Source organism: Pseudophryne corroboree, chromosome 4, assembly GCF_028390025.1.
Source record: "Pseudophryne corroboree isolate aPseCor3 chromosome 4, aPseCor3.hap2, whole genome shotgun sequence".
In the NCBI taxonomy this organism is placed as follows: Eukaryota; Metazoa; Chordata; class Amphibia; order Anura; family Myobatrachidae; genus Pseudophryne; species Pseudophryne corroboree.
Window position 1 is genome coordinate 295,807,402 of NC_086447.1, and position 20,782 is coordinate 295,828,183.

The 20,782-nt window shown below is 46.1% G+C and overlaps 1 protein-coding gene across 3 annotated transcripts in view; it reads left to right on the forward strand.

Moving 5' to 3' along the window:
- The window catches only part of PRKCI (protein kinase C iota), a 418,248-nt gene that overhangs the window by 284,813 nt on the left and 112,653 nt on the right, over nt 1-20,782 (forward strand). For all 3 annotated transcript variants that reach the window (XM_063916222.1, XM_063916220.1, XM_063916221.1), the window contains 2 exons: nt 16,168-16,213; nt 19,304-19,356. In XM_063916222.1, coding sequence (XP_063772292.1) covers nt 16,168-16,213; nt 19,304-19,356 — 99 coding nt within the window. The remainder of the gene's footprint in view (nt 1-16,167; nt 16,214-19,303; nt 19,357-20,782) is intronic.

Consider the following 20,782-nt stretch of genomic DNA (forward strand, 5'->3'; position numbering starts at 1 on the left):
GGAAGCGCGGCCTTTTTGCCGTGGCTCGCCTGGCAAGATTTGCACAGGGTGCACAAACTTCAGCTCCTTCACCATCATCCTCACACTCCCACTCTGATTCCCCTCCATCCTCCCCGTAAATGGCTGGATCCCCAGAGGTCACAATGACGCAGCTCCTACATTCTATCACTGATTCTGAAAAACGCCTGACTGATAAGGTCTCTGAAGCGCAAACTGATGTTTCCTTTATACGTCAGGACATGCAGAAACTAAGGGACCGGGTGGGGGAGACGGAGAACCGCATTTTCACATTAGAAGATTCCTGTACACCTCTCCCTATTCCCCTGTCTACTTTGAAATCTCAAAAGTCTGTATGCCGTCTTAAACTGACTGATATTGAGGGGCGTCTCCGCAGGAATAATGTCCGTTTTGTGGGCCTACCGGAGAAGACTGAGTTCGGAGCCTGAACGCTTCCTTAAATCCTGGCTATTATCTTTGTTTGGGAAGGACTCCTTTACCCCTCAATTTGCCGTTGAACGGGTGCACAGAGTGCCTACTCACCGCTGCCTCATGGAGCACAACCACAGACATTTATAGCTAAGTTCCTACACTACAAGGATCGAGATGCTGTTCTCCATCTTGCTAGACTTCAGGGTCCTTTGTAACATGGAGGGCAGCAGGTGGCTGCTTTTCAGCACTTTTCAGCCAAAGTGCAGAAATCTCGTTCACAATTCACGCAAGTAAAACAACAAAATGCCCTTTCCTGTCTGTCTTTGAGTGGTTGCTGGTAATTGTACACATTTTTTTTACACATTTTTTTTTTTTATTCTCCCCAAGAGGCTTCAGCTTGGATCGACTTGCATCCGGTCCCGCGGGCTGCCCCGCCATGTTATTGAACTCGCACATTTTATTGTTTTTTTCTCATACGTCCTAGAGGATGCTGGGGATGCTTCAAGAACCATGGGGCATAGACGGGATCCGCAGGAGACATGGGCACTTCAAGACATTAAAAGGGGTGTGAACTGGCTCCTCCCTCTATGCCCCTCCTCCAGACTCCAGTTAGACTCTGTGCGCAGTGAGACTGGATGCACACTGAGGAGCTCTCCAGAGTTTCTCAGAAAAAAAGACTTTTGTTAGGTTTATTATTTTCAGGGAGACCTGGCAACAGGCTCCCTGCATCGTGGGACTGAGGAGAGAGAAACAGACCTACTTCTGTAAGTTTCAGGGCTCTGCTTCTTAGGCTACTGGACACCATTAGCTCCAGAGGGTCCGATCACTTGGTGCGCCTAGCTGCTCGTTCCCGGAGCCACGCCGTCACCCCCCTTGCAGAGCCTGAAGTCAAAAGCCGGGTGAGTAGAAGAAGATCAGAAGGCTTGAGTGACGGCAGAAGACGGCATTTGAGGTGCCGCGCTATGTGCCATGCTCCCACATACATAAGGCACTGCAGGGCGCAGAGGGGGCGCCCTGGGCAGCATAAACCTCAAACAGCGACTGGCAATGAGTGTATACAGTGCTGGACACTAAATACAAGACCCCCGCCAGTATAAATATCTGAAATTAAGCGGGACTGACGCGTGCCATTAAGGGGGCGTGGCTTAGCCCTCACAGCTCTGACCAGCGCCATTTTCTCTTCACAGAACAAAAAATAAAAATATATAGCCAAGCGCTCAGTCACTCCAAACCCATGTGCTGCCAGCAAGTTAAGGCTACTCAACCTTAGAAAATCAGATAGAAAAAGCAAAAAATATTGCAGCGCACATAAGTTGGGCAAAGATTTTTTTATTTTTTATTATTTACATATATTACTATTGCATTAAAATTACATTCAAGAATCCAGAACCACCGGCCGGTAAATTTAAATGACTGGCATACTAAATTTTAAAAAACATATATGGCACAGCCTGTTCTCCTAAGCTTATATAAAAATCTCTTAAATGTGAATAAACACACTAAATCTTAATTAATACATCCACAAGGAATCACTCCCACCTAAAATATCTGTCTGAATAAATACGAGAATGTATAGAGGCTCAGTCAGAGATTAATATCACTAGATCACTAAAAGAATGTAGCAATATGGCACTCTAAACAACTTTTTTTTGTAACTAATAAGTAACAGTCACACTTCTCATGTGTAACTTAACAGACACACTAGATTGATCAGTCCGTTTTAGCACTGGCAATCCATTCAGTGCTTAATGATACTGTGTCACTATAATAACGTGACATAAAACACACTGATTCCTGCGGCTGGTTTGCGTCCCTGATAGCCGTTGTTATATATTTCTCAATAACCACAGAATATAGAACAGTCCGTTTAGCAGTCAATATCCATCTATATTGAGCATGACAAAATAGATTTATTTGAATCGTCTGGCCAGACAAGGTAGTTATTCTTACCGCACTCTCCAGCTAGATATTTGCAAAGGACTCCTCCCGGCTGCTGGTGCTTTTAACCTTAAAGAGCAGTCATCTCTGGAGGAACAAGTCCGTATGTAGATGTAAGACGGCTGGAGCTGCAATTTGCGGTGAGCGTGTCCACTAGCGGTGGTATGGATAAAAGTACCGTGAGTCCTTTTACGCGTTTCTCCGCCTCCCTCCGGGTTCAGCGGCTTCATCAGAAATCAATATATTTTTTGCTTTTTCTCTTCACAGAAGCTGCAGAGACGCTGAGCCTGGCCTCCCACACTACTGTGCAAGTAACAGGGTGCAAAACGGCGGGGGGCACAAGAGATTTGGTGCTATTTGGTTGATATTGAAAGCGCTGACAGGTCTGGGCAGTATATTACTCCCTTCAGAACCGGAACAGGCGCTGGGTTGTGAGCTGGCAGAACTCCCTCTGTGTTTCTCTAACAGGCTTTACTGTGGGTCTGTCCCCTATAGCCCCAGTGTGGTTGTGGGTGTCGGTACGCGTGTGTTGACATGTCTGAGGCTGAGTGCTCTTCCCAGGAGGAGGCTGGAGTTGGGGACAGAAAAGGCAGTGGGAGTGACTGTGTTGGCACCGCCGACGGCTGATTGGGTAAATATGTTGAGTGTTTTGAATGCAAATGTGGCTCGGTTGACTAAGAGATTAGATAAATCTGAGTCTAAAAACCAGACATGGAGGAAATCCATGGAGGATGCATGGTCAGACCCCTTCGGGGTCACACAAACGTGCATTTACCCAGATAGCAGATACGGATACCGACACGGACTCTGATTCCAGTGTCGACTATGGTGATGCCAGATTAAATCCTAAACTGGCTAAGAGCATTCAGTACATGATTGTGGTGATAAAAGAAGTGTTGCATATCACAGAGGATCCTGCTGTTCCTGATACAAGGGTCTGTATGTTTAAAGGAAAGAAACCTGAGGTAACGTTTCCTCCCTCCCATGAACTGAATGCTCTTTTTGAAAAGGCTTGGGAAAATCCTGACAAGAAGGTACAGGTTCCCAAAAGAATTCCAGTGGCATATCCGTTCCCCTCTGGGGACAGGGAAAGGTGGGAGTCAACCCCTACGGTGGACAAATCTCTATCGCATCTATCCAAAAAGGTGTCGCTTCCGTCTCCTGACACGGCGGCCCTAAAGGATCCTGCGGATCGTAAGCAGGAAAATACACTAAAATCCATTTATGTTACTACAGGTTCGATACTCAGGCCTGCCGTTGCTTCGGCATGGGTGAGTAGCGCTATTGAAAAGTGGGCAGATAACTTGTCATCTGAGATAGATACCCTGGACAGGGATAGCGTGCTTTTGACTCTGGGTCATATCAGGGACGCTGCAGCATATTTAAAAGAAGCTCCGAGGGATATTGGCCTTTTGGGATCAAGGGCCAATGCCATGGCAGTCTCGGCTAGAAGGGCATTGTGAATTCATCAATGGAATGCTGATGCTGACTCTAAATAGACTATGGAGTCTCTACCGTTTAACGGTAGTGTCTTGTTTGGTGACGGCCTCACTGACCTGGTATCTACGGCTACCGCGGGTAAGTCATAATTTTTACCTTATGTTCCTGCGCAACAAAAGAAAACGTCCCACTATCAGATGCAGTCCTTTCGGCCCAATAAATACAAAAAAGGGCGAGGGTCCTCTTTCCTTGCTGCGAGAGGAAGAGGAACGGGAAAAAAGGTCACAGGCTGTGGCAAGTTCCCAAGCGCAGAAGTCCTCTCCGGCTTCCACCAAATCCACCGCATGACGCTGGGGCTCCTCTGCGGGGGTCCGCACCGGTGGGGGCACGTCTCAAACTCTTCGGTCAGGTCTGGGTGCACTCGGACCTGGATCCTTGCATATTAGAAATAGTAACCCCAGGGGTACAAATTAGAGTTTCAAGACGTACCCCCTCACCGATTTTTCAAATCGGCCTTGCCAGCTTCTCTTCTAGTAAGGGAGGTAGTGTGCGCTGCAATACAAAAGCTGTGTCAGAATCAAGTCATTGTCACAGTACCCCCGTCACAACAGGGGGAGGGTTTTTATTCGAGTCTGTTCGTGGTCCCGAAGCCAGATGGCTCAGTCAGACCGATTCTGAACCTAAAATCCTTCAATTTCTTTCTAAAAAAGTTCAAATTCAAGATGGAATCTCTCCGAGCAGTGATCTCCAGTCTGGAGGAGGGGGATTTTATGGTGTCGGTTGACATAAAGGATGCCTACTTACATGTTCCAATATATCCTCCACATCAGGCATACCTGAGGTTTGCTGTTCAGGATTGTCATTACCAATTTCAGACGTTGCCGTTTGGCCTGTCCACGGCTCCGAGGAGTTTCACCAAGGTTATGGCGGAAATGATGGTTCTCCTACGCAAGCAGGGAATCACAATTATCCCGTACTTGGACGATCTCCTCATAAAGGCGATATCCAAGGAGCAATTGCTGAAAAATGTTGCTCTCACTGACGATTCTGCAACAACATGGTTGGCTCCTAAACTTGCCAAAATCACAGTTGGTTCCGACGACACGGCTGTCGTTCCTGGGTCTGATTCTGGATACAGAATTACAGAGAGTTTTTCTTCCAGTGGAAAAGGCTCTGAAAATACAGAACATGGTAAAACAGATTCTGAAACTGGCAAGAGTGTCGATTCTTCAATGCACTCAGTTGCTGGGGAAGATGGTGGCGGCCTACGAGGCCATTCAGTATGGCAGGTTCCATGCCAGGGTGTTTCAGTGGGACCTGTTGGACAAGTGGTGGGGGTCTCACCTGGACATGCACGGGAAAATACTCCTATATTCCAGGACCAGGATCTCCCTCCTGTGTGGCTGCACAGTTCTCACCTTCTGGAGGGACGCAGGTTTGGGATTCAGGATTGGATCCTGGTGACCACAGATGCAAGTCTCCAAGGCTGGGGAGAAATTTTCAGGGAAAATGGTCAAGCCAGGAAGCTTGTCTGCACATAAATATTCTGGAATTAAGGGCCATTTACAACGGCATTCTGCAAGCGGAACATCTTCACAGTCTGCCCGTCTTGATTCAGTCAGACAACATAACAGCAGTGGCGTACATAAACCGCCAGGGCGGAACAAAGAGCAGAGCGGCAATGGCCGAGGCCACGAAAGTTCTTCACTGGGCGCAGAGACATGCAAGCGCTCTGTCAGCGGTCTTCATTCCAGGAGTGGACAACTGGGAAGCAGACTTCCTCAGCAGACACGATCTCCATTCAGGAGAGTGGGGTCTTCATCAAGAGGTCTTTGCAGAAGTGACAAGTCGAATTCCTCAAATAGACATGATGGCGTCCCGCCTCAACAAGAAACTTCAGAGATATTGTTCCAGGTCGAGGGACCCTCAAGCAATAGCGGTGGACGCCCTTGTGACACCGTGGGTGTTTCCGTCGGTATATGTGTTCCCTCCACTTCCACTCATTCCAAAGGTGATAAAGATTATAAGAAGAACAAGGGTTCAGACGATACTCATTGTTCCAGATTGGCCAAAGAGGGCCTGGTATTCAGATCTTCAGGAATTGCTCATAGAAGATCCCTGGCCTCTTCCTCTACGGGAGGACCTGTTACAACAAGGACTGTGCGTGTATCAAGACTTACCGCGGCTGCGTTTGACTGCATGGCGGTTGAACGCCAAATCCTAGCCCGGAAGGGTATTCCCAGTGAAGTCCTTCCCACACTTCTTCAGGCTAGGAAAGAAGTAACGGCAAAGCATTACCACCGTATTTGGAGGAAATATGTGTCTTGGTGTGAATCCAAGAAGGCTCCTACGGAAGAATTTCAGCTGGGGCGTTTGCTCCATTTTTTGCAAGCAGGTGTGGATGCGGGCCTAAAGTTAGGCTCTATTAAAGTACAAATTTCGGTCTTGTCAATCTTCTTTCAGAAAGAATTGGCCTCCCTTCAGTTCAGACCTTCGTGAAAGGCGTGCTGCACATCCAACCTCCATTTGTGCCCCCTGTGGCACCGTGGGATCTTAATGTTGGTGTTGCAGTTCCTGCAATCTCATTGGTTTGAACCTTTACGTAAGGTTGAGTTAAAATTCCTTACTTGGAAAGAATTCATGTTGTTGGCCTTGGCATCCGCAAGGCGGGTATCTGAGTTGGCGGCTTTGTCTCACAAAAGCCCCTATTTAATCTTCCATGCTGATAGAGCGGAGTTGAGAACTTGTCAGCAATTTCTGCCAAAAGTGGTTTAATCGTTTCACGTGAACCAGCCTATTGTGGTGCCAGTGGCTACTGATGCCTTGGCGGAATCAAAGTCTCTCGATGTGGTCAGAGCTTTGAAGGTCTATGTCGCCAGAACGGCACAGATTAGGAAAACAGAGGCTCTGTTTGTCCTGTGGGCTCCCAACAAGATTGTGGCTCCTGCTTCCAAGCAGACTATTGCACGCTGGATCTGTAATACGATTCAGCAGGCTCATTCTACGGCAGGATTGCCGTTACCGAAATGGGTGAAAGCCCATTCTACCAGAAAGGTGGGCTCATCCTGGGCGGCTGCCCGAGGGGTCTCGGCATTTACAGCTTTGCCGAGCTGCTACTTGGTCGGGATCAAACACCTTTGCGAAGTTTTACAAGTTTGATACCCTGGCTGAGGAGGACCTCTTGTTTGGTCAATCGGTGCTGCAGAGTCATCCGCACTCTCCCGCCCGTTCTAGAGCTTTGGTATAAACCCCATGGTTCTTGAAGCATCCCCAGCATCCTCTAGGCCGTATGAGAAAATAGGATTTTAATACCTACCGGTAAATCCTTTTCTCTTAGTCCGTAGAGAATGCTGGGCGCCCGTCCCAGTGCGGGCTGTATCTGCAGTTATGGTTACACTCATGTTGAGTTAAGTTCCGTCAGTCTGTGGCTGATGTTGGTCATGCCGTTGCATGCGTTGTTGTTGATTGCCATGTTGTACGGCGTGTTTGAGGTGTGAGCTGGTATGTATCTCACCTTAGCTTAAAAATTAAAATCCTTTTCCTCGAAATGTCCGTCTCCCTGGGCACAGTTCCTATAGCTGGAGTCTGGAGGAGGGGCAAAGAGGGAGGAGCCAGTTCACACCCCTTTTAAGGTCTTGAAGTGCCCATGTCTCCTGCGGATCCCGTCTATGCCCCATGGTTCTTGAAGCATCCCCAGCATCCTCTACGGACTAAGAGATCAGGATTTACCGGTAGGTATTAAAATCCTATTTTTGGTTCCGTATGCTCAGTGTATTCCTGTATTATGCAGGTGATGTATAGTTAATTTTCCCCTGGTGTACTCTTGGAGTATGAGGAGGGATGTTTTTCTGGTTCTCCTACGGGATTGTTTGTTATATAGAGGGAAATGTACGGGGTTTAGTTTGGCCCTTCCCCTCTGGTTTGGGGTTTTGTCGCTGGCTTCTTATAGCCTGATGGCTGGGGATATCATGTCCTATAAGCTATAGTATTAGCTGCCCTGTGGTTTTGTTCTTTTCTGTTTTGACTCTCTCCTAGGGTCAGGTTTCTAATGTTTGGGAAGAAGTGTACCTATGTTTGGGTGGGTATGTAGGGTGGAGCGGGTTGGGTTTTGTTATTTTTCTTATTTCAACTTGTTTATGCGGTGTATACATTTCCTGGTATATTTTGGTTCTGAGCTGTCTGAGCGTGGAGGTTGGCTGGCGATACACGGGGGTGGCGTTGACGTTGGATAGTGTGACCATTTTATCCCTTTTACCTGGGACGCTCATGGATTACACGGGTTCTGTGGCTGATTAAAACCAGCTGAAATGTAGGCTTGAAGACAGCCAGCCACAGAACCTGTGTAATCCATGAGCGTCCCAGGTAAAAGGAATAACATGGTCACTCTAACGTTGGACATCTACGTGGTTTTCTTGTCAACATGGTAAATGTCATATTGTGGAATGTCAGAGGCCTTAATTATAGAATTAAGCGCTCCCTGGTCCTGAAACAACTGAAGGCTCTTTGCCCGGGCTTGGTGTGTCTTTTTGAGACGTACCTTGTTGGTGGACGTGTTCTCTTCCTCAAAAAACCCTGGGTAGGCTGGGCCTTCCACTCCACCTTTCACACTAACTCTAGAGAGGTTTCTGTATTAATACATAAAAACATTGGTTTTGTGTGTTAGAGAGTTCAAATTGATCCGTTATGCTGTTTTGTTTTCTTGGCAGGTACACTGCATAATACCTCCTTTGTCTTGCTTGCCATATGTATCTCCCCTCCCATATCAGCCCACTATTCTAACTAACCACAAAAATTACAAATATAACGCCTGGGCGCTCGCAAACACAAATATGCACTACCCTTAGTTTTTAGGTGAAGTGGATCAGATAATTCTCGTTTTCATGTTCCAGGATGTATCCATGCATATATAAAAAAAAATTCTCGTGTCATACAGTACAATGATGTTGACATTCACACTATGTTTAAAATAATGGAACAGATTTGAAATTATGGGGAAATCCCCCTTCCCAACCACTCACAATGGTGCAAAGGGGGAAGGCATATAGACTCCAGGTTTTCACACCAGGGTAGTCTGTCACCACGTGAGAAATAGTCTCGGGGTTGCACCCTTTATATGGCACTCACAATGAGACGATATTCAACACGCATATCAGGTGGGTCTCTTTCCTTCACTCCTTTTTGAGACACACAAATTTTTCTCCACAGAAATATCTCAGAGATATTTCTGTGGAGAAAAATTTGTGTATTGTGATTGTGTATTTGGGATTTGATGTGATTCCATTTCAAATATATTGCCAAAGATGCAGAACATTAGCGCACAGAGATATATCAACTTTTTCCCCTACACTATTCTAACTAAGGCTTGCACGTTTATGCAGGATTTTCCTTCCATGCCGGTCATCTGTTTTGGTGATTTTAATGCTGTTATGAACGATCCTTAGACAGGTAGCGAACTGCTCCCTTGCGTGTGTCGGGGGACAGTACAGCCTTTGCAAGATTAATTGCAGAATTGGGTTTGATAGATGTTTGGCGCCTGCGTTTCCCTTCTGTAAGATGTTTTTCCAGGTCACATGGTGTATTTTTGCGCATAGATATGGCCCTACTGTCCCGTCAATTGCTTCCCTCTGTGTCAGCTATTGATTATTTGCCTCGTAGAATTTCAGATCAGTCTCCTGTTTATTTATCTTTGAGTTTAGAGTCTCCTAGAGGGGCAAGTTTTTGGAGGCTTAACCCTTCTGGTTGACACAGATGGGAGCAGTATCTGAACTCATAGCGCTTTGGGAGGAATTCATAATGCTTTGGGCCAGTTAATTTTGGCTACCCGTGAAATCAGCGTGGCTCGCTGTATCACGGGTAGCCCGATTGAAGGTTTTTAACCGTAGGTCTGAGAAGGAGTTGGAGAGACGGAGTGCGGAGCTTGCACAAATGTACTTAAATACTGGTTTACCTGCTGACAGAGTAGAGTGGCTCATTGTTCATAAACGATGGAATGCCCTCCTCCTTGACAAATCCAAACGGCGGTGGCTGTTTTGGGCCCATGACTTCTACATCCAGGGTGACCGCTCTGGTAAATTTCTTCCTCCCTCCATGATGGAGGCATTGGTGGTGTTGATACCCAAGCTGGGTAAGGACTATCTCTCCCCTGACTCTTATCGTCCTATCTCCCTACTGTCCACTGATATAAAAATACTGGCAAAACTAGTGCCCATTCGCCTTAATGCAGTGGTGCTTGAGTTGGTGCACTCGGACCAGACTGGCTTTATGCCTGGCAGGTCGACTGCCCTCAATCTTAGAGGCTTATTTACTCATCTTCAGTGGGCCAGTGGGGGGATGGACAAAGCAATTATTGTATCAAATGACGCTGCCCGTGCTTTTGATTCTATGGAATGGGTTTATCTTTGGGAGGTTTTGTTAACATTTGGATTGGGCCCTAACTTTCTTGCATGGGTTAAATTGTTATATTCTGGTCCTGCCGCTAGGATCACTGTTAACGGAATCACCACTTGACTCCTTGACGCTGGGGAGTGGTACCAGGCAGTGTTGCCCTTTGTCTCCCCTGCTTTTGCTCTTGCCGTGGTACCACTGGCATTTCGCATATGGGCTTCTCCTGATATGCGGGGATTTCGGGTTGGGTATAGAGAGAAGATTGGCCTATGGGGATCATTCCGACCCGATCGCTCGCTGCAGTTTATTGCAGCGATCGGGTCGGAACTGTGCATGCGCCGGCATCGCAGTGCGCTGGCGCATGGCAGCCGTCGTTGCCTAGCGATCGCCTCTGAGGCAGAGGCGGTCGCTGGGCGGCAGGGGGATGGACGGCGGCGTTAAGCTGCTGTTTAGGGGGCGCGGTCCGACCAACGCAGGCGTGGCCGGACCATTGGAGGGGCGGGCCGCGGCGGCTGCGTGACGTCTCACATAGCCACTGCTGCCAGTGGCAGTGACGAACGACTCACGGCCAGCCGCAGGAGCTGCGCTGGCTGGGAGTTACTCCACAAATACAACAGCGCTTTTGTATTTGCGCGAGGGGGAAGCCGGACTGACATACGGGGCGGACTAGACCTGTGCTGGGCGTCCCCCTGCATGTCAGGGAAGATGATCATAGCTGTGCTAAATTTAGCACAGCTACGATCAACTCGGAATGACCCCCTATATGCGGATGACATGATTCTGTACCTATCAGAGATGCTAAATTCTCTACCTGTGCTCCTTACTCTGTTGGAAAATTTTGGTCGTTATTCTGGGGTCCACATTTATTAGGATAAATCAGTGGTGTTTCCGTTACTTTCTTCTACTACCTATGATTTTACCTTGCGATGGTGCACACGATTTAAGTACCTTGGCATCCAAATTTCGCACTCCCCTGCTAACTTTGTTGCCCTTAATTTGGCCCCACAGATTGCTAATTTACGTAATAAGGCTCGCATCTGGCAGTCCCTCTGTCTGTTACGGGCAGGGTTAACCTGATTAAAATGGTTATCCAGACAAAATTTTTGTATATTCTCCAGAATTCCCCTGCTTATATCCCAGCCTCGCAATTTCAGCTGATTGCTCGCCACATGCGCGTATCGCTCTTAAGACATTATAGAGATCCAGATGTGAGGGTGGTTTAGCATTGCCTGATATGCGCCTGTACTATTTTGCAACTCAACTGGCCCAACTGGGTGACTTGGGCCCCCCCACCCATTCTCCAACAGGTTCACAGAATATGGGTAACAGTTGAGGATTTGCTGAGGTATCGTACTATTGATCCCTGTTCTCCTATTTGTAATAATAAGAATTTTCCTGAACTTTGTACCCTGGAGGGTCGTTCCGGTTGGGTTTCCTACGGGGTCTCTGTGCTGGGCCAACTATATCAAGATGGGATTTTTCACTGTTTTGACCATCTGTCTTCTACATATGCCATTCTCAGACATTATTTTTACCGCTATCTTCAGCTTCATCATGCCATGACTGCACAGTGGAAAGGCAACGCTCCGCAACTCTCCGAAACCCCTATTCATGCGTTGATCTGCAATATGCCATGCCGCAATACAATTTCGGCTCTCTACTCCTCTCCTTCTCTGTGACGAGCAGACTGTGTGCGCTATGAGCTAAATGGGTGATTGATTTAGGGGCATTGGATTATGAGGATTGGGATCATGTTGTCAGCTCTCCTAGGCGTGCCACTGCTTTTGCCAGATTCCAGCAAATTCAACTGTATATTCTACATAGGATCTATTGGAGCCAGAGTAGATTGCTTCGGATCGGTGGTTTACTATCAGACGCCTGCCCTAAATGCTCAGCAGCGGGGCTGGTTTCTGGCATCTGCTGTGGCAGTGTCCTTGGGTGTCCTCCTTCTGGGAAAATGTAACTTCAAGTATTCATAGTACGGGTATTCAAATCCTCCTTATGTTCCCCCACATTTGCGTGTTTGGCTTGGAATTGGAGGAATCCCTCTCTGCTCACCCCCATTTATATGTCAACAATCTCCGTAGCCTGGCCCGTGTTTGTATAGCCTGTACCTGGATGGGCCCTGATTTCTGGTATCTGCTGTGGCAGTGTCCTCGGGTGTCCTCCTTCTGGGAAAATATAACTTCAAGTATTCATAGTATGGGTATTCAAATCCCCCTTATGTCCCCTTGCATTTGCGTGTTCGGCTTGGAATAGGAGGAAACCCTCTCTGCTCACCCCCATTTATATGTCAACAATCTCCTTACCCTGGCCTGTGTTTGTATAGCCTGTACCTGGATGGGCCCTGATTCGCCCTCTCATGCTGCCTGGGTTGCACTTGTTAACGCCACACTCTCTCATGAGCATTTCATGTACACCAAACGCAGTTGCACTGGAAAATATGACAAAATCTGGGGTCTCTGGCAGAATTCCCGATTCTACCTTGAACCTGTTGATTAACTTGTCCTTTTATCTGTCTTGCTCTCCTGCCCCTGGTGTGCGTCTAGCAACCCCCCTATGTGCATGCTTATAAAGTCATAGTCTATGTTGTTGTATAGAGTTGCCTATTATGCACTACAGCTCTGTCTTTTTGGATCCCTATTTTTATTTATTTTTCCTATATGCGTTATTGTCAGATGCTTTGTACTACAGGGGTGTAATGTTTTCTGTGTTTGACTGTGACTCTATGCTGATCTTGCTACTAGTTTTGACAGCTCTACCCACTATGCTCTATGTTTATTTTTTACCCTTAGGAAATGTAACCACTTGTTTTTGCATTGTTTGTTTTTTATATGTTTTCAAAAAACAATAAAATATACCTGATTTAAATAAAAAAAAAGGGCCGGCCAGATGTGATTAATTCTCACTGAGCACAGTTTTCTGGCACAAAGTCTCATCTGGTTAACTGAATCCAAGAATCCCCTCACCTTTAAGACAGATGTCTCAATAGCCACCGCTAGATGGTTGAGGCCCGGCTGAAGACCCTGAAACAGAAGATCCAGCTTGAGAAGGAAGCGCCACAGGGAGTCTAGGGACAGACCATGAACATCTGCGTACCAAGATTAATATGGCCAGTCTGGAGAGATCAGAATGGCAGTGCCTCCTTCCAACTTCAATTTGTGGAGAACCCAAGGAAGCATTGAGATCAGAGGGAAGGCGTAAATTAGCCAGAGTCCCTGGTGTGAGAGCAGTATCAAGGAACTTGTGTCAATGTCCAGATGACCCCCAGTGATAGTTGCATCTGGAACACTTCGGGATCGTTGTCAGACTGAATTTTCACTGCTCTGTTCTGAAGCAAGGGCTTTACTTGACAGAGAGCTCTGTAGGCCGAATCTCCAGGATGTTGATCAGGAGCAACGATACCCAAGCTGACCAACGTCCATGAAAGGTGTAATGAAAAGTTACCGCACCCCATCTCCAGAGAAGGTGAGAAGGACCCAATACAGGATCATGAAGAGGCAGTCCTTGACCTTTCACAGGATGGAGTATTGCACTTTCAGGGAAAGAATTGTAAGAAGAGTCCTGCAGATGATCTGCCACAGAGGTAGACCCATGTTGTGCCCCCGTTAAGCATTGTTCACATAGGCTATCGTCATCCTATACCACTAGAATATTTTTTCTTACATGTTCTGCAGGGACATGTGCACAGCACAGGAGAGCCCTTCTCCAGGGTAGCCCTAGTGGAATTGCACTTGGAAGACATATTATGAAAACACATATGAAAAAAATACCTGCACACACGCCGTGCAGGGAGCATCTAACCTGTCTCCGTGTGCTCTAGCTGTGGCTGCGATTTCTCTGCGCAGAAGCTGTCCGGTGACATTGACCCCATCGCCAGTGCGCCAGCCATCGGAGCAGGATATCATTAGTGTGGCCAGTGTGAGCGTCTGTGTTGCTGTTCCCGCTAACCAAACAACACAAAAAGAAAAAAAATATAGGAAGTTTGAAAAACAGGCTAAAAAAAAGAACAGGCACCAGGCTACTGCATGGTATAGTGCAGGAGGAGCAGCATGTACTGTCTGCAAAAAGATGTTAACTACTATATTAGGTGCCCAGGACTCCTCAATCCCAGCTATACCCATGGTTCCAGTGTCCCCAATGGATGAAAGAGAAATTTTGCTTTTGCAGAAACTAATTTGATAATTTTATGTATAATAATTACGGATCCGTTTTGTTAATTGATACTTAGTATACCTGTTCATCTCGTCATTGAAGTTTTTGGGCTGGACCATTCTGCAGATTCATAACCAAGGATTTATTTTATACAGTGGGACCAGTCAAATCTCTAGATGTAGTGCAAATGTGTAGCCACCCATAGAGACCAATTGCTGCAGCTGTGATAGCTATAGGGGTATATTCAATAAGAGTTGGGTCCGAGTTGGACCCGACAACCTTTATTCAAAGAGCGGCCAAATCCGACTGTCTGATTTGTCCGTTCCCTGTATCTTGTCCTGCTGCTGCTGGGTGCGCTGACAGCAGCAGCGGGGGGGAACAGTGAGCGGCGGCGGTCGGGGGGAACAGCGTGGCGGCCGGCGGGGGAGCTGAGATCGGCATCTGGAGCTGGCAGCGGGGGTGATGTCTGCGGCGGTGGGGGAGGCACTGTAGGGAAAGGGGTGCCTGGCTGGGGACGGCCGTCATGGTACCTCTCATCCCCGATCCCCGTAGCCCGCCGCACCGCTCCCCGTCTCCTTACCTCAATCCGACTTGTTTTCAACCTGCCCGAAGCCGAGGGGACACGGTGCACTAATTGGGGTTCCCCGTCACTTTACGAAGAAAACGACACCCAAAGAAGTAAAATAAACCTCATGTCAACCTTTTTCCATGGCGACCTTGTTCACGGCGACCTAGTGACCATGTCGACCTAATGCATGTCGACCAATAGTGGTCGACCTAATAACTGTAGACCTAAGTATGACCCATACTCCAAATCAGATGGTGTGGTGTCTGTGCAGGCACAAGACCCGTTCTGCGCACATGCAGAATGGGCATTGCATTATCACTCACAGTCCCCTGTCAGCCGCATCGTGATTGACATGCTGTGGCGTTTGGAGCGCCAAACAGTTCTTCAAAACAGGGGGCATGTCGCCCCTGTTTTTTAGGCGTGACTGGTCCAGGTGTCCGGATCTGACGACCAGCCTGAGTAAGCTTCAGCTTACGAAGGCTGACCGGTGCCTAATTACACTGAATTGCACAGCCGCTTCCTTGTGGCTGAGCAATTCCATACAGTCATGAATTAACCCCTCTGTTCGTAAATAACCCTGATTGTGTCCTGCAATTATGCTTTCACCTTCTCTTTTATGAGATTACCTGCATTTTACATTTGTTTATTTCAACTGGAGTATAGATGAGTAGCTGAAAACACAAATGTGAACTTATCGAAAAAATTTAATATACAGTAATGTTAAGATTGTGGACCACAAAGATCCTCATTGATTTTTCGGAACTGAATTTTATACATTTTTTTAACTAATAATTATATTTTTTCTGAAAAAGGTTTGCTTGTGACCATCAGTATATACTGTAAATCCATGGGGCAGATGTATTAAGCCTAGAGAAGTGATAAAGTGGAAGGTGATAACGCACCAACCAATCAGCTCCTGTCAAGTTACAGGCTGGGTTTGAAAAATGACAGTTAGCAGCTGATTGGCTGGTGCGTTGTCATTTTTCAAACCCAGCCTGTAACTTGACAGGAGCTGATTGGTTGGTGCGTTATCACCTTCCACTTAATCACTACTCCAGGCTTAATACAGCTGCCCCATATTCTCTGTAGCTGTCCATCTTTGCTAGGATTTTAAACAACATTAATGAAAATGTAATTTTAGGAAGTTATTGTGTAATGAGAGTATGAGGACAACTGATTAGATTTTTATATTTTCAGCAAACCTAAAATGTTTATATTTGTTGAGTAAAATCTGCTTCTTTGAACACTTTCAGGAACCTATCATGCCCATGGAACCTTCAGACATGCCTTCACAGCCAGGTACGAGAGACACCTACATTTCTTCTTCCAGTATGATAGATACCTTGGAAAACACACAATGATAACTGAATAACAAATCTGCATTGGACGTTTCTTTCTGTAAAATAAACTATTACTGAGCTTCACAAACTATAGGTATAGCTCATCAGGATTAAAGAGCTTTAAGATTTTAATTACACCAGATTACCTCTCTCAAAAGCTGCCCATTCACAACCCAATAGCAAACTGGATGGAATTGCCTTTCAGACTGAGCAAATCGATCATGTGGTGGCCTGTTACAGCAATCAGTCAGGAACCACACACATTGTCACCTGGATTTGCTAACCGTCCTTAACGACACACAGCTGATCTACCAAAGACGTGCGTCAGTATTGATGCAAACAGTATACAGTCAGTATACAGACAGCTGCAGACGGGATGCCTCTGTCTGTATACTGACAGCCGACATCCCGTCTGATGGTATATCATACCGGAGCCTCCATGTTCTATATATGCACTGGTTCATAAGACGTCAATCTGATTTTATAATGACTACTATGGGGTATATGCAATTGCGGGCGAATTGCGGCAATTTTTCGCCCGTTTTTAAATTCGACACAATTCGACCGTCGAATTCCGGCCGGCGGGTGCCGGAATTCGAAATATTCAATAAAAAACGGATTCGACAGTCCCGCTGTCGAAAAACGGACCAATTGACGGATTTTGAATCGACTTTTCAGATGGTACAAAAAACCCGGAAAAAAATTACGTGGGGTCCCCCCTCCTAAGCATAACCAGCCTCGGGCTCTTTGATCCGGTCCTGGTTGCAAAAATACGGGGGGGGGGGAAATGACAGGGGATCCCCCGTATTTTAACAACCAGCATCGGGCTCTGCGCCTGGTCCTGGTGCAAAAAATACGGGGGACAAAAAGAGTAGGGGTCCCCCGTATTTTTTGTACCAGCACCGGGCTCCACTAGCTGGATAGATAATGCCACAGCAGGGGGACACTTTTATACCGCTCCCTGCGGCTGCGGATGGGGGACTGATAGCCATGTGTAAAAATGAACGAATATTGTTTTTTGCAGAAGAACTACAAGTCCCAGCAAGCGCCCCCCCCCCCCCCCCCCCCGCCGCAAGCTTGTACTTGGAGAACCACAAGTACCAGCATGCGGGGGGGGAAACGGTCCCGCTGGTACCTGTCGTTCTTCTGCAAAAAATACCCAAATAAAAACAGGACACGCACACCGTGAAAATACAACTTTATTTCACACATGCCGACCCATACATACTTATCTATGTTGACACGCCGACTGCCACGTCTCCAATGTCGACGAATCCAGGGTACCTGAAAATAAAATTATATACTCGCCTAAATCCAGTGTCCTGTGATATTTGTAATCCACGTACTTGGCAAAACAAAAAAACGCATACCCGATCCACACGGACTGAAAGGGGTCCCATGTTTACACATGGGACCCCTTTCCCCGAATGCAGAGACCGTCATGACTGCTGTCACAGAAGGTCCCTTCAGGCAATCAGTGAGCGTCACGTCGTGACCGCGGGTGACCTCACCGCTAACCGCAAAGTTCCCACCATTGAATATAATGGAGGTGCTGTGCGATACGCTGTCTGCCAGCTCAGACGCGCATAGGAAATCAGGAGAGTGCTACGACGTGGCGCTCCCTGATTGCCTGAAGGGACCCTCTGTGACAGGAGTCACAGGGGGTCTCAGCATTCGGGGAAAGGGGTCCCATGTGTAAACATGGGACCCCTTTCAGTCCGTGTGGATCGGGTAAATGCGTTTTTGTATTTTGCCAAGTACATGGATTACAAATATCACTGGACACTGGATTTAGGTGAGTATAATTTTATTTTCAGGTACACCCCGTGGATTCTACTTGGACAAGTGGACCGAACGTCGTGTCAACATAGGTAGGTATGTGTGTGTGTCGACATGTATGTAATAAAGTTGTACTTTCAAGGTGTGCGTGTCCTGTTTTTATTTGGGTATTCTTTTTGCAGTAGAACTAACGGTACCAGCGGGCCCGTTTCCCCCCCGCATGCTGGTACTTGTGGTTCTCCAAGTACCAGCTTGCGGGGGAGGCTTGCTGGGACTTGTAGTTCTTCTGCAAAAAACAATATTCTTTCATTTTATTCAAGGCTATCAGCCCCCCATCCGCAGCCCTTGGATGGGGGGGACAGCCTCGGGCTTCACCCCTGGCCCTTGGGTGGCTGGGGGGGGAACCCCTTGATTGAAGGGGTCCCCACTCCTCCAGGGAACCCTGGCCAGGGGTGACTAGTTGGGTATTTAATGCCACGGCCGCAGGGAGCAGTAAAAAAGTGTCCCCCGGCTGTGGCATTATCTGTCCAGCTAGTGGAGCCCGGTGCTGGTACAAAAAATACGGGGGACCCCTACTCTTTTTGTCCCCCGTATTTTTTGCACCAGGACCAGGCGCAGAGCCCGGTGCTGGTTGTTAAAATACGGGGGATCCCTTGTCATTTTTTCCCCGTATTTTGGCAACCAGGACCGGCTCAAAGAGCCCGAGGCTGGTTATGCTTAGGAGGGGGGACCCCACGCAATTTTTTTTCGGGTATTTAACCCATTCCATAAAAAAAAAAGTATATATATTTTAAAAAATATATAAATAATACTTGTGCCTCCTAAATAGACAAACTAAGTACCTAATCCCTTCTAATATAAATAGATATGCTATTAGCAATAAAAAAAAACACAAAAAAAAAACATGTTTTAAATTTTTTTTATTACATTCCGCCAGCAAAGTGAGGCGGATTGAAAATGACGAATTTACTGTCAAAAAGCACTGTTGTCAAATTTACATTCTTCAATTGAATATACTTTTGTCAAAAAGCCGCATTTGTACCATTGCAGAAATTTCGAATTTGTCAAATGTCGAATTTCAAAAAGTCGAATTTGAAAAGTCTGTTTTTTTGACAAAAAGTACTTTATTGCATTGTCGAAAAAAAAATTTTTGGCGAAAAAGTCCCGTTTTTCGACATTTTCAATTCGACCGCAATTGCATATACCCCTATGCCTTTGGATGGAAGCACTTTGAAACCACGCTAAACTAAAATGTCTCTTATCTTTGCAGAATCAAATTACAGGAGTCAGAATAATATAGACCAGGATGGGGAAGAGAAAGAGGTAACTTGGTTTAAAAAAAAAAATGACCCTGTTGTTTCATTGTGTAACTTAACTTTCCTTGTCGGTTTTATTTAATTTAACGTTTTTTGTTTTTTTTATTGAACCTTTTTTATTTCTATTAAAGTTTTATTTATTTTTATAACGCTTCCGTTTGGCCATTGCTTGGTAATTGTGTGGGAGTATGACATACCTCAAGATGAAAAAAAGAGAAATGGACCTTAATGGTACACTCTGTAGAAGAAATTGTATGTTCATTGCTGTATTGCAAGAAAGAAAAGAGATTGCTTTTGTAATACAGCACTGACCTGTAATCCCTACTATCATCTATCTGCTACTTTTATTATCCAGTGTAATTTATTACATTGGATGTATTACTTTTTCCCGGGATAGGATCACCAATGCTGAATAAAATGAGAGTGTTGGTATTGCTAAGATTTGTATTGTTTAGAAATAGCCTCACTACAATAACTGAAAAAGTTAGTGAGATCTACATGGTACACTCGTTAGGAGTAAGACCTCTTGCAAAGAGTGTGTGCTTTTGGGTAATTCTATTTACATTTATAGGGATGGCCTTTTTTGTGAACAGTGCCAGTGATCAGCACTGCAGTGTAGATGGCAGTAACTGGAAGTCCCATCTCCTTTTGAAGTCACATATGTGCATAATTTCCCTATAAGCTATGAAATGAAGTTCTTTATAATGTTTTGTCTTGTTTTAGATTACTATTTGCTTAAATAACACTACACTCAACTACAACAGCAGTGTAATGCATTTTCTTTGCTCCATTTATATTAAATACTTTAAAGTTGTAGACTGTAAAATTCCGTTGTTGTAAACTGTAATTCCGGCAGTGTGTGGTGGAGGATGGCTATACAAATGAATGGGGATTAGTTCTTCTCTAAGCATTGATTATTTCAATTGTCTCCTTATTGATCTTACCAAGATCAGACTCTCACCACTACAATCTATTTTGAATGCAGCTGCGAGGCTAATCTTTCTCGATAGACGTTCATCTCCTGCGGATCCGCTCTGTCAGTCCCTCCATTGGTTACCTGTATTTTTACCGTTTTCAATATAAAATACTTTTACTCACACACAAGGCCATTAACCAAACTACAACTATGTATATCTCTTCACTTAACTCAAACTATATCCTAACCCGACCTCTTCACTCTTCACAATTTCTACATCTCTCACCCACACTCATTATTCGCTCCCATTACCGATTGCTGGACTTTCTTCAGTCTTCACCCATTCTGTGGAAAGCCCTCCCTTGCACAATAAGACTCTCCTCTAGTCTCCAAACCTTCAAGTGTTTAGGCTGTGGAGGGAGAGTAAGGATTAGGCTCTGGAAAAGGAGGTAAAGGTTAATCTGTGGGGAGGGGGGTAAGGTTTTGGCACCCCGGGAGAGGGTCAAGGTTAGGCTGC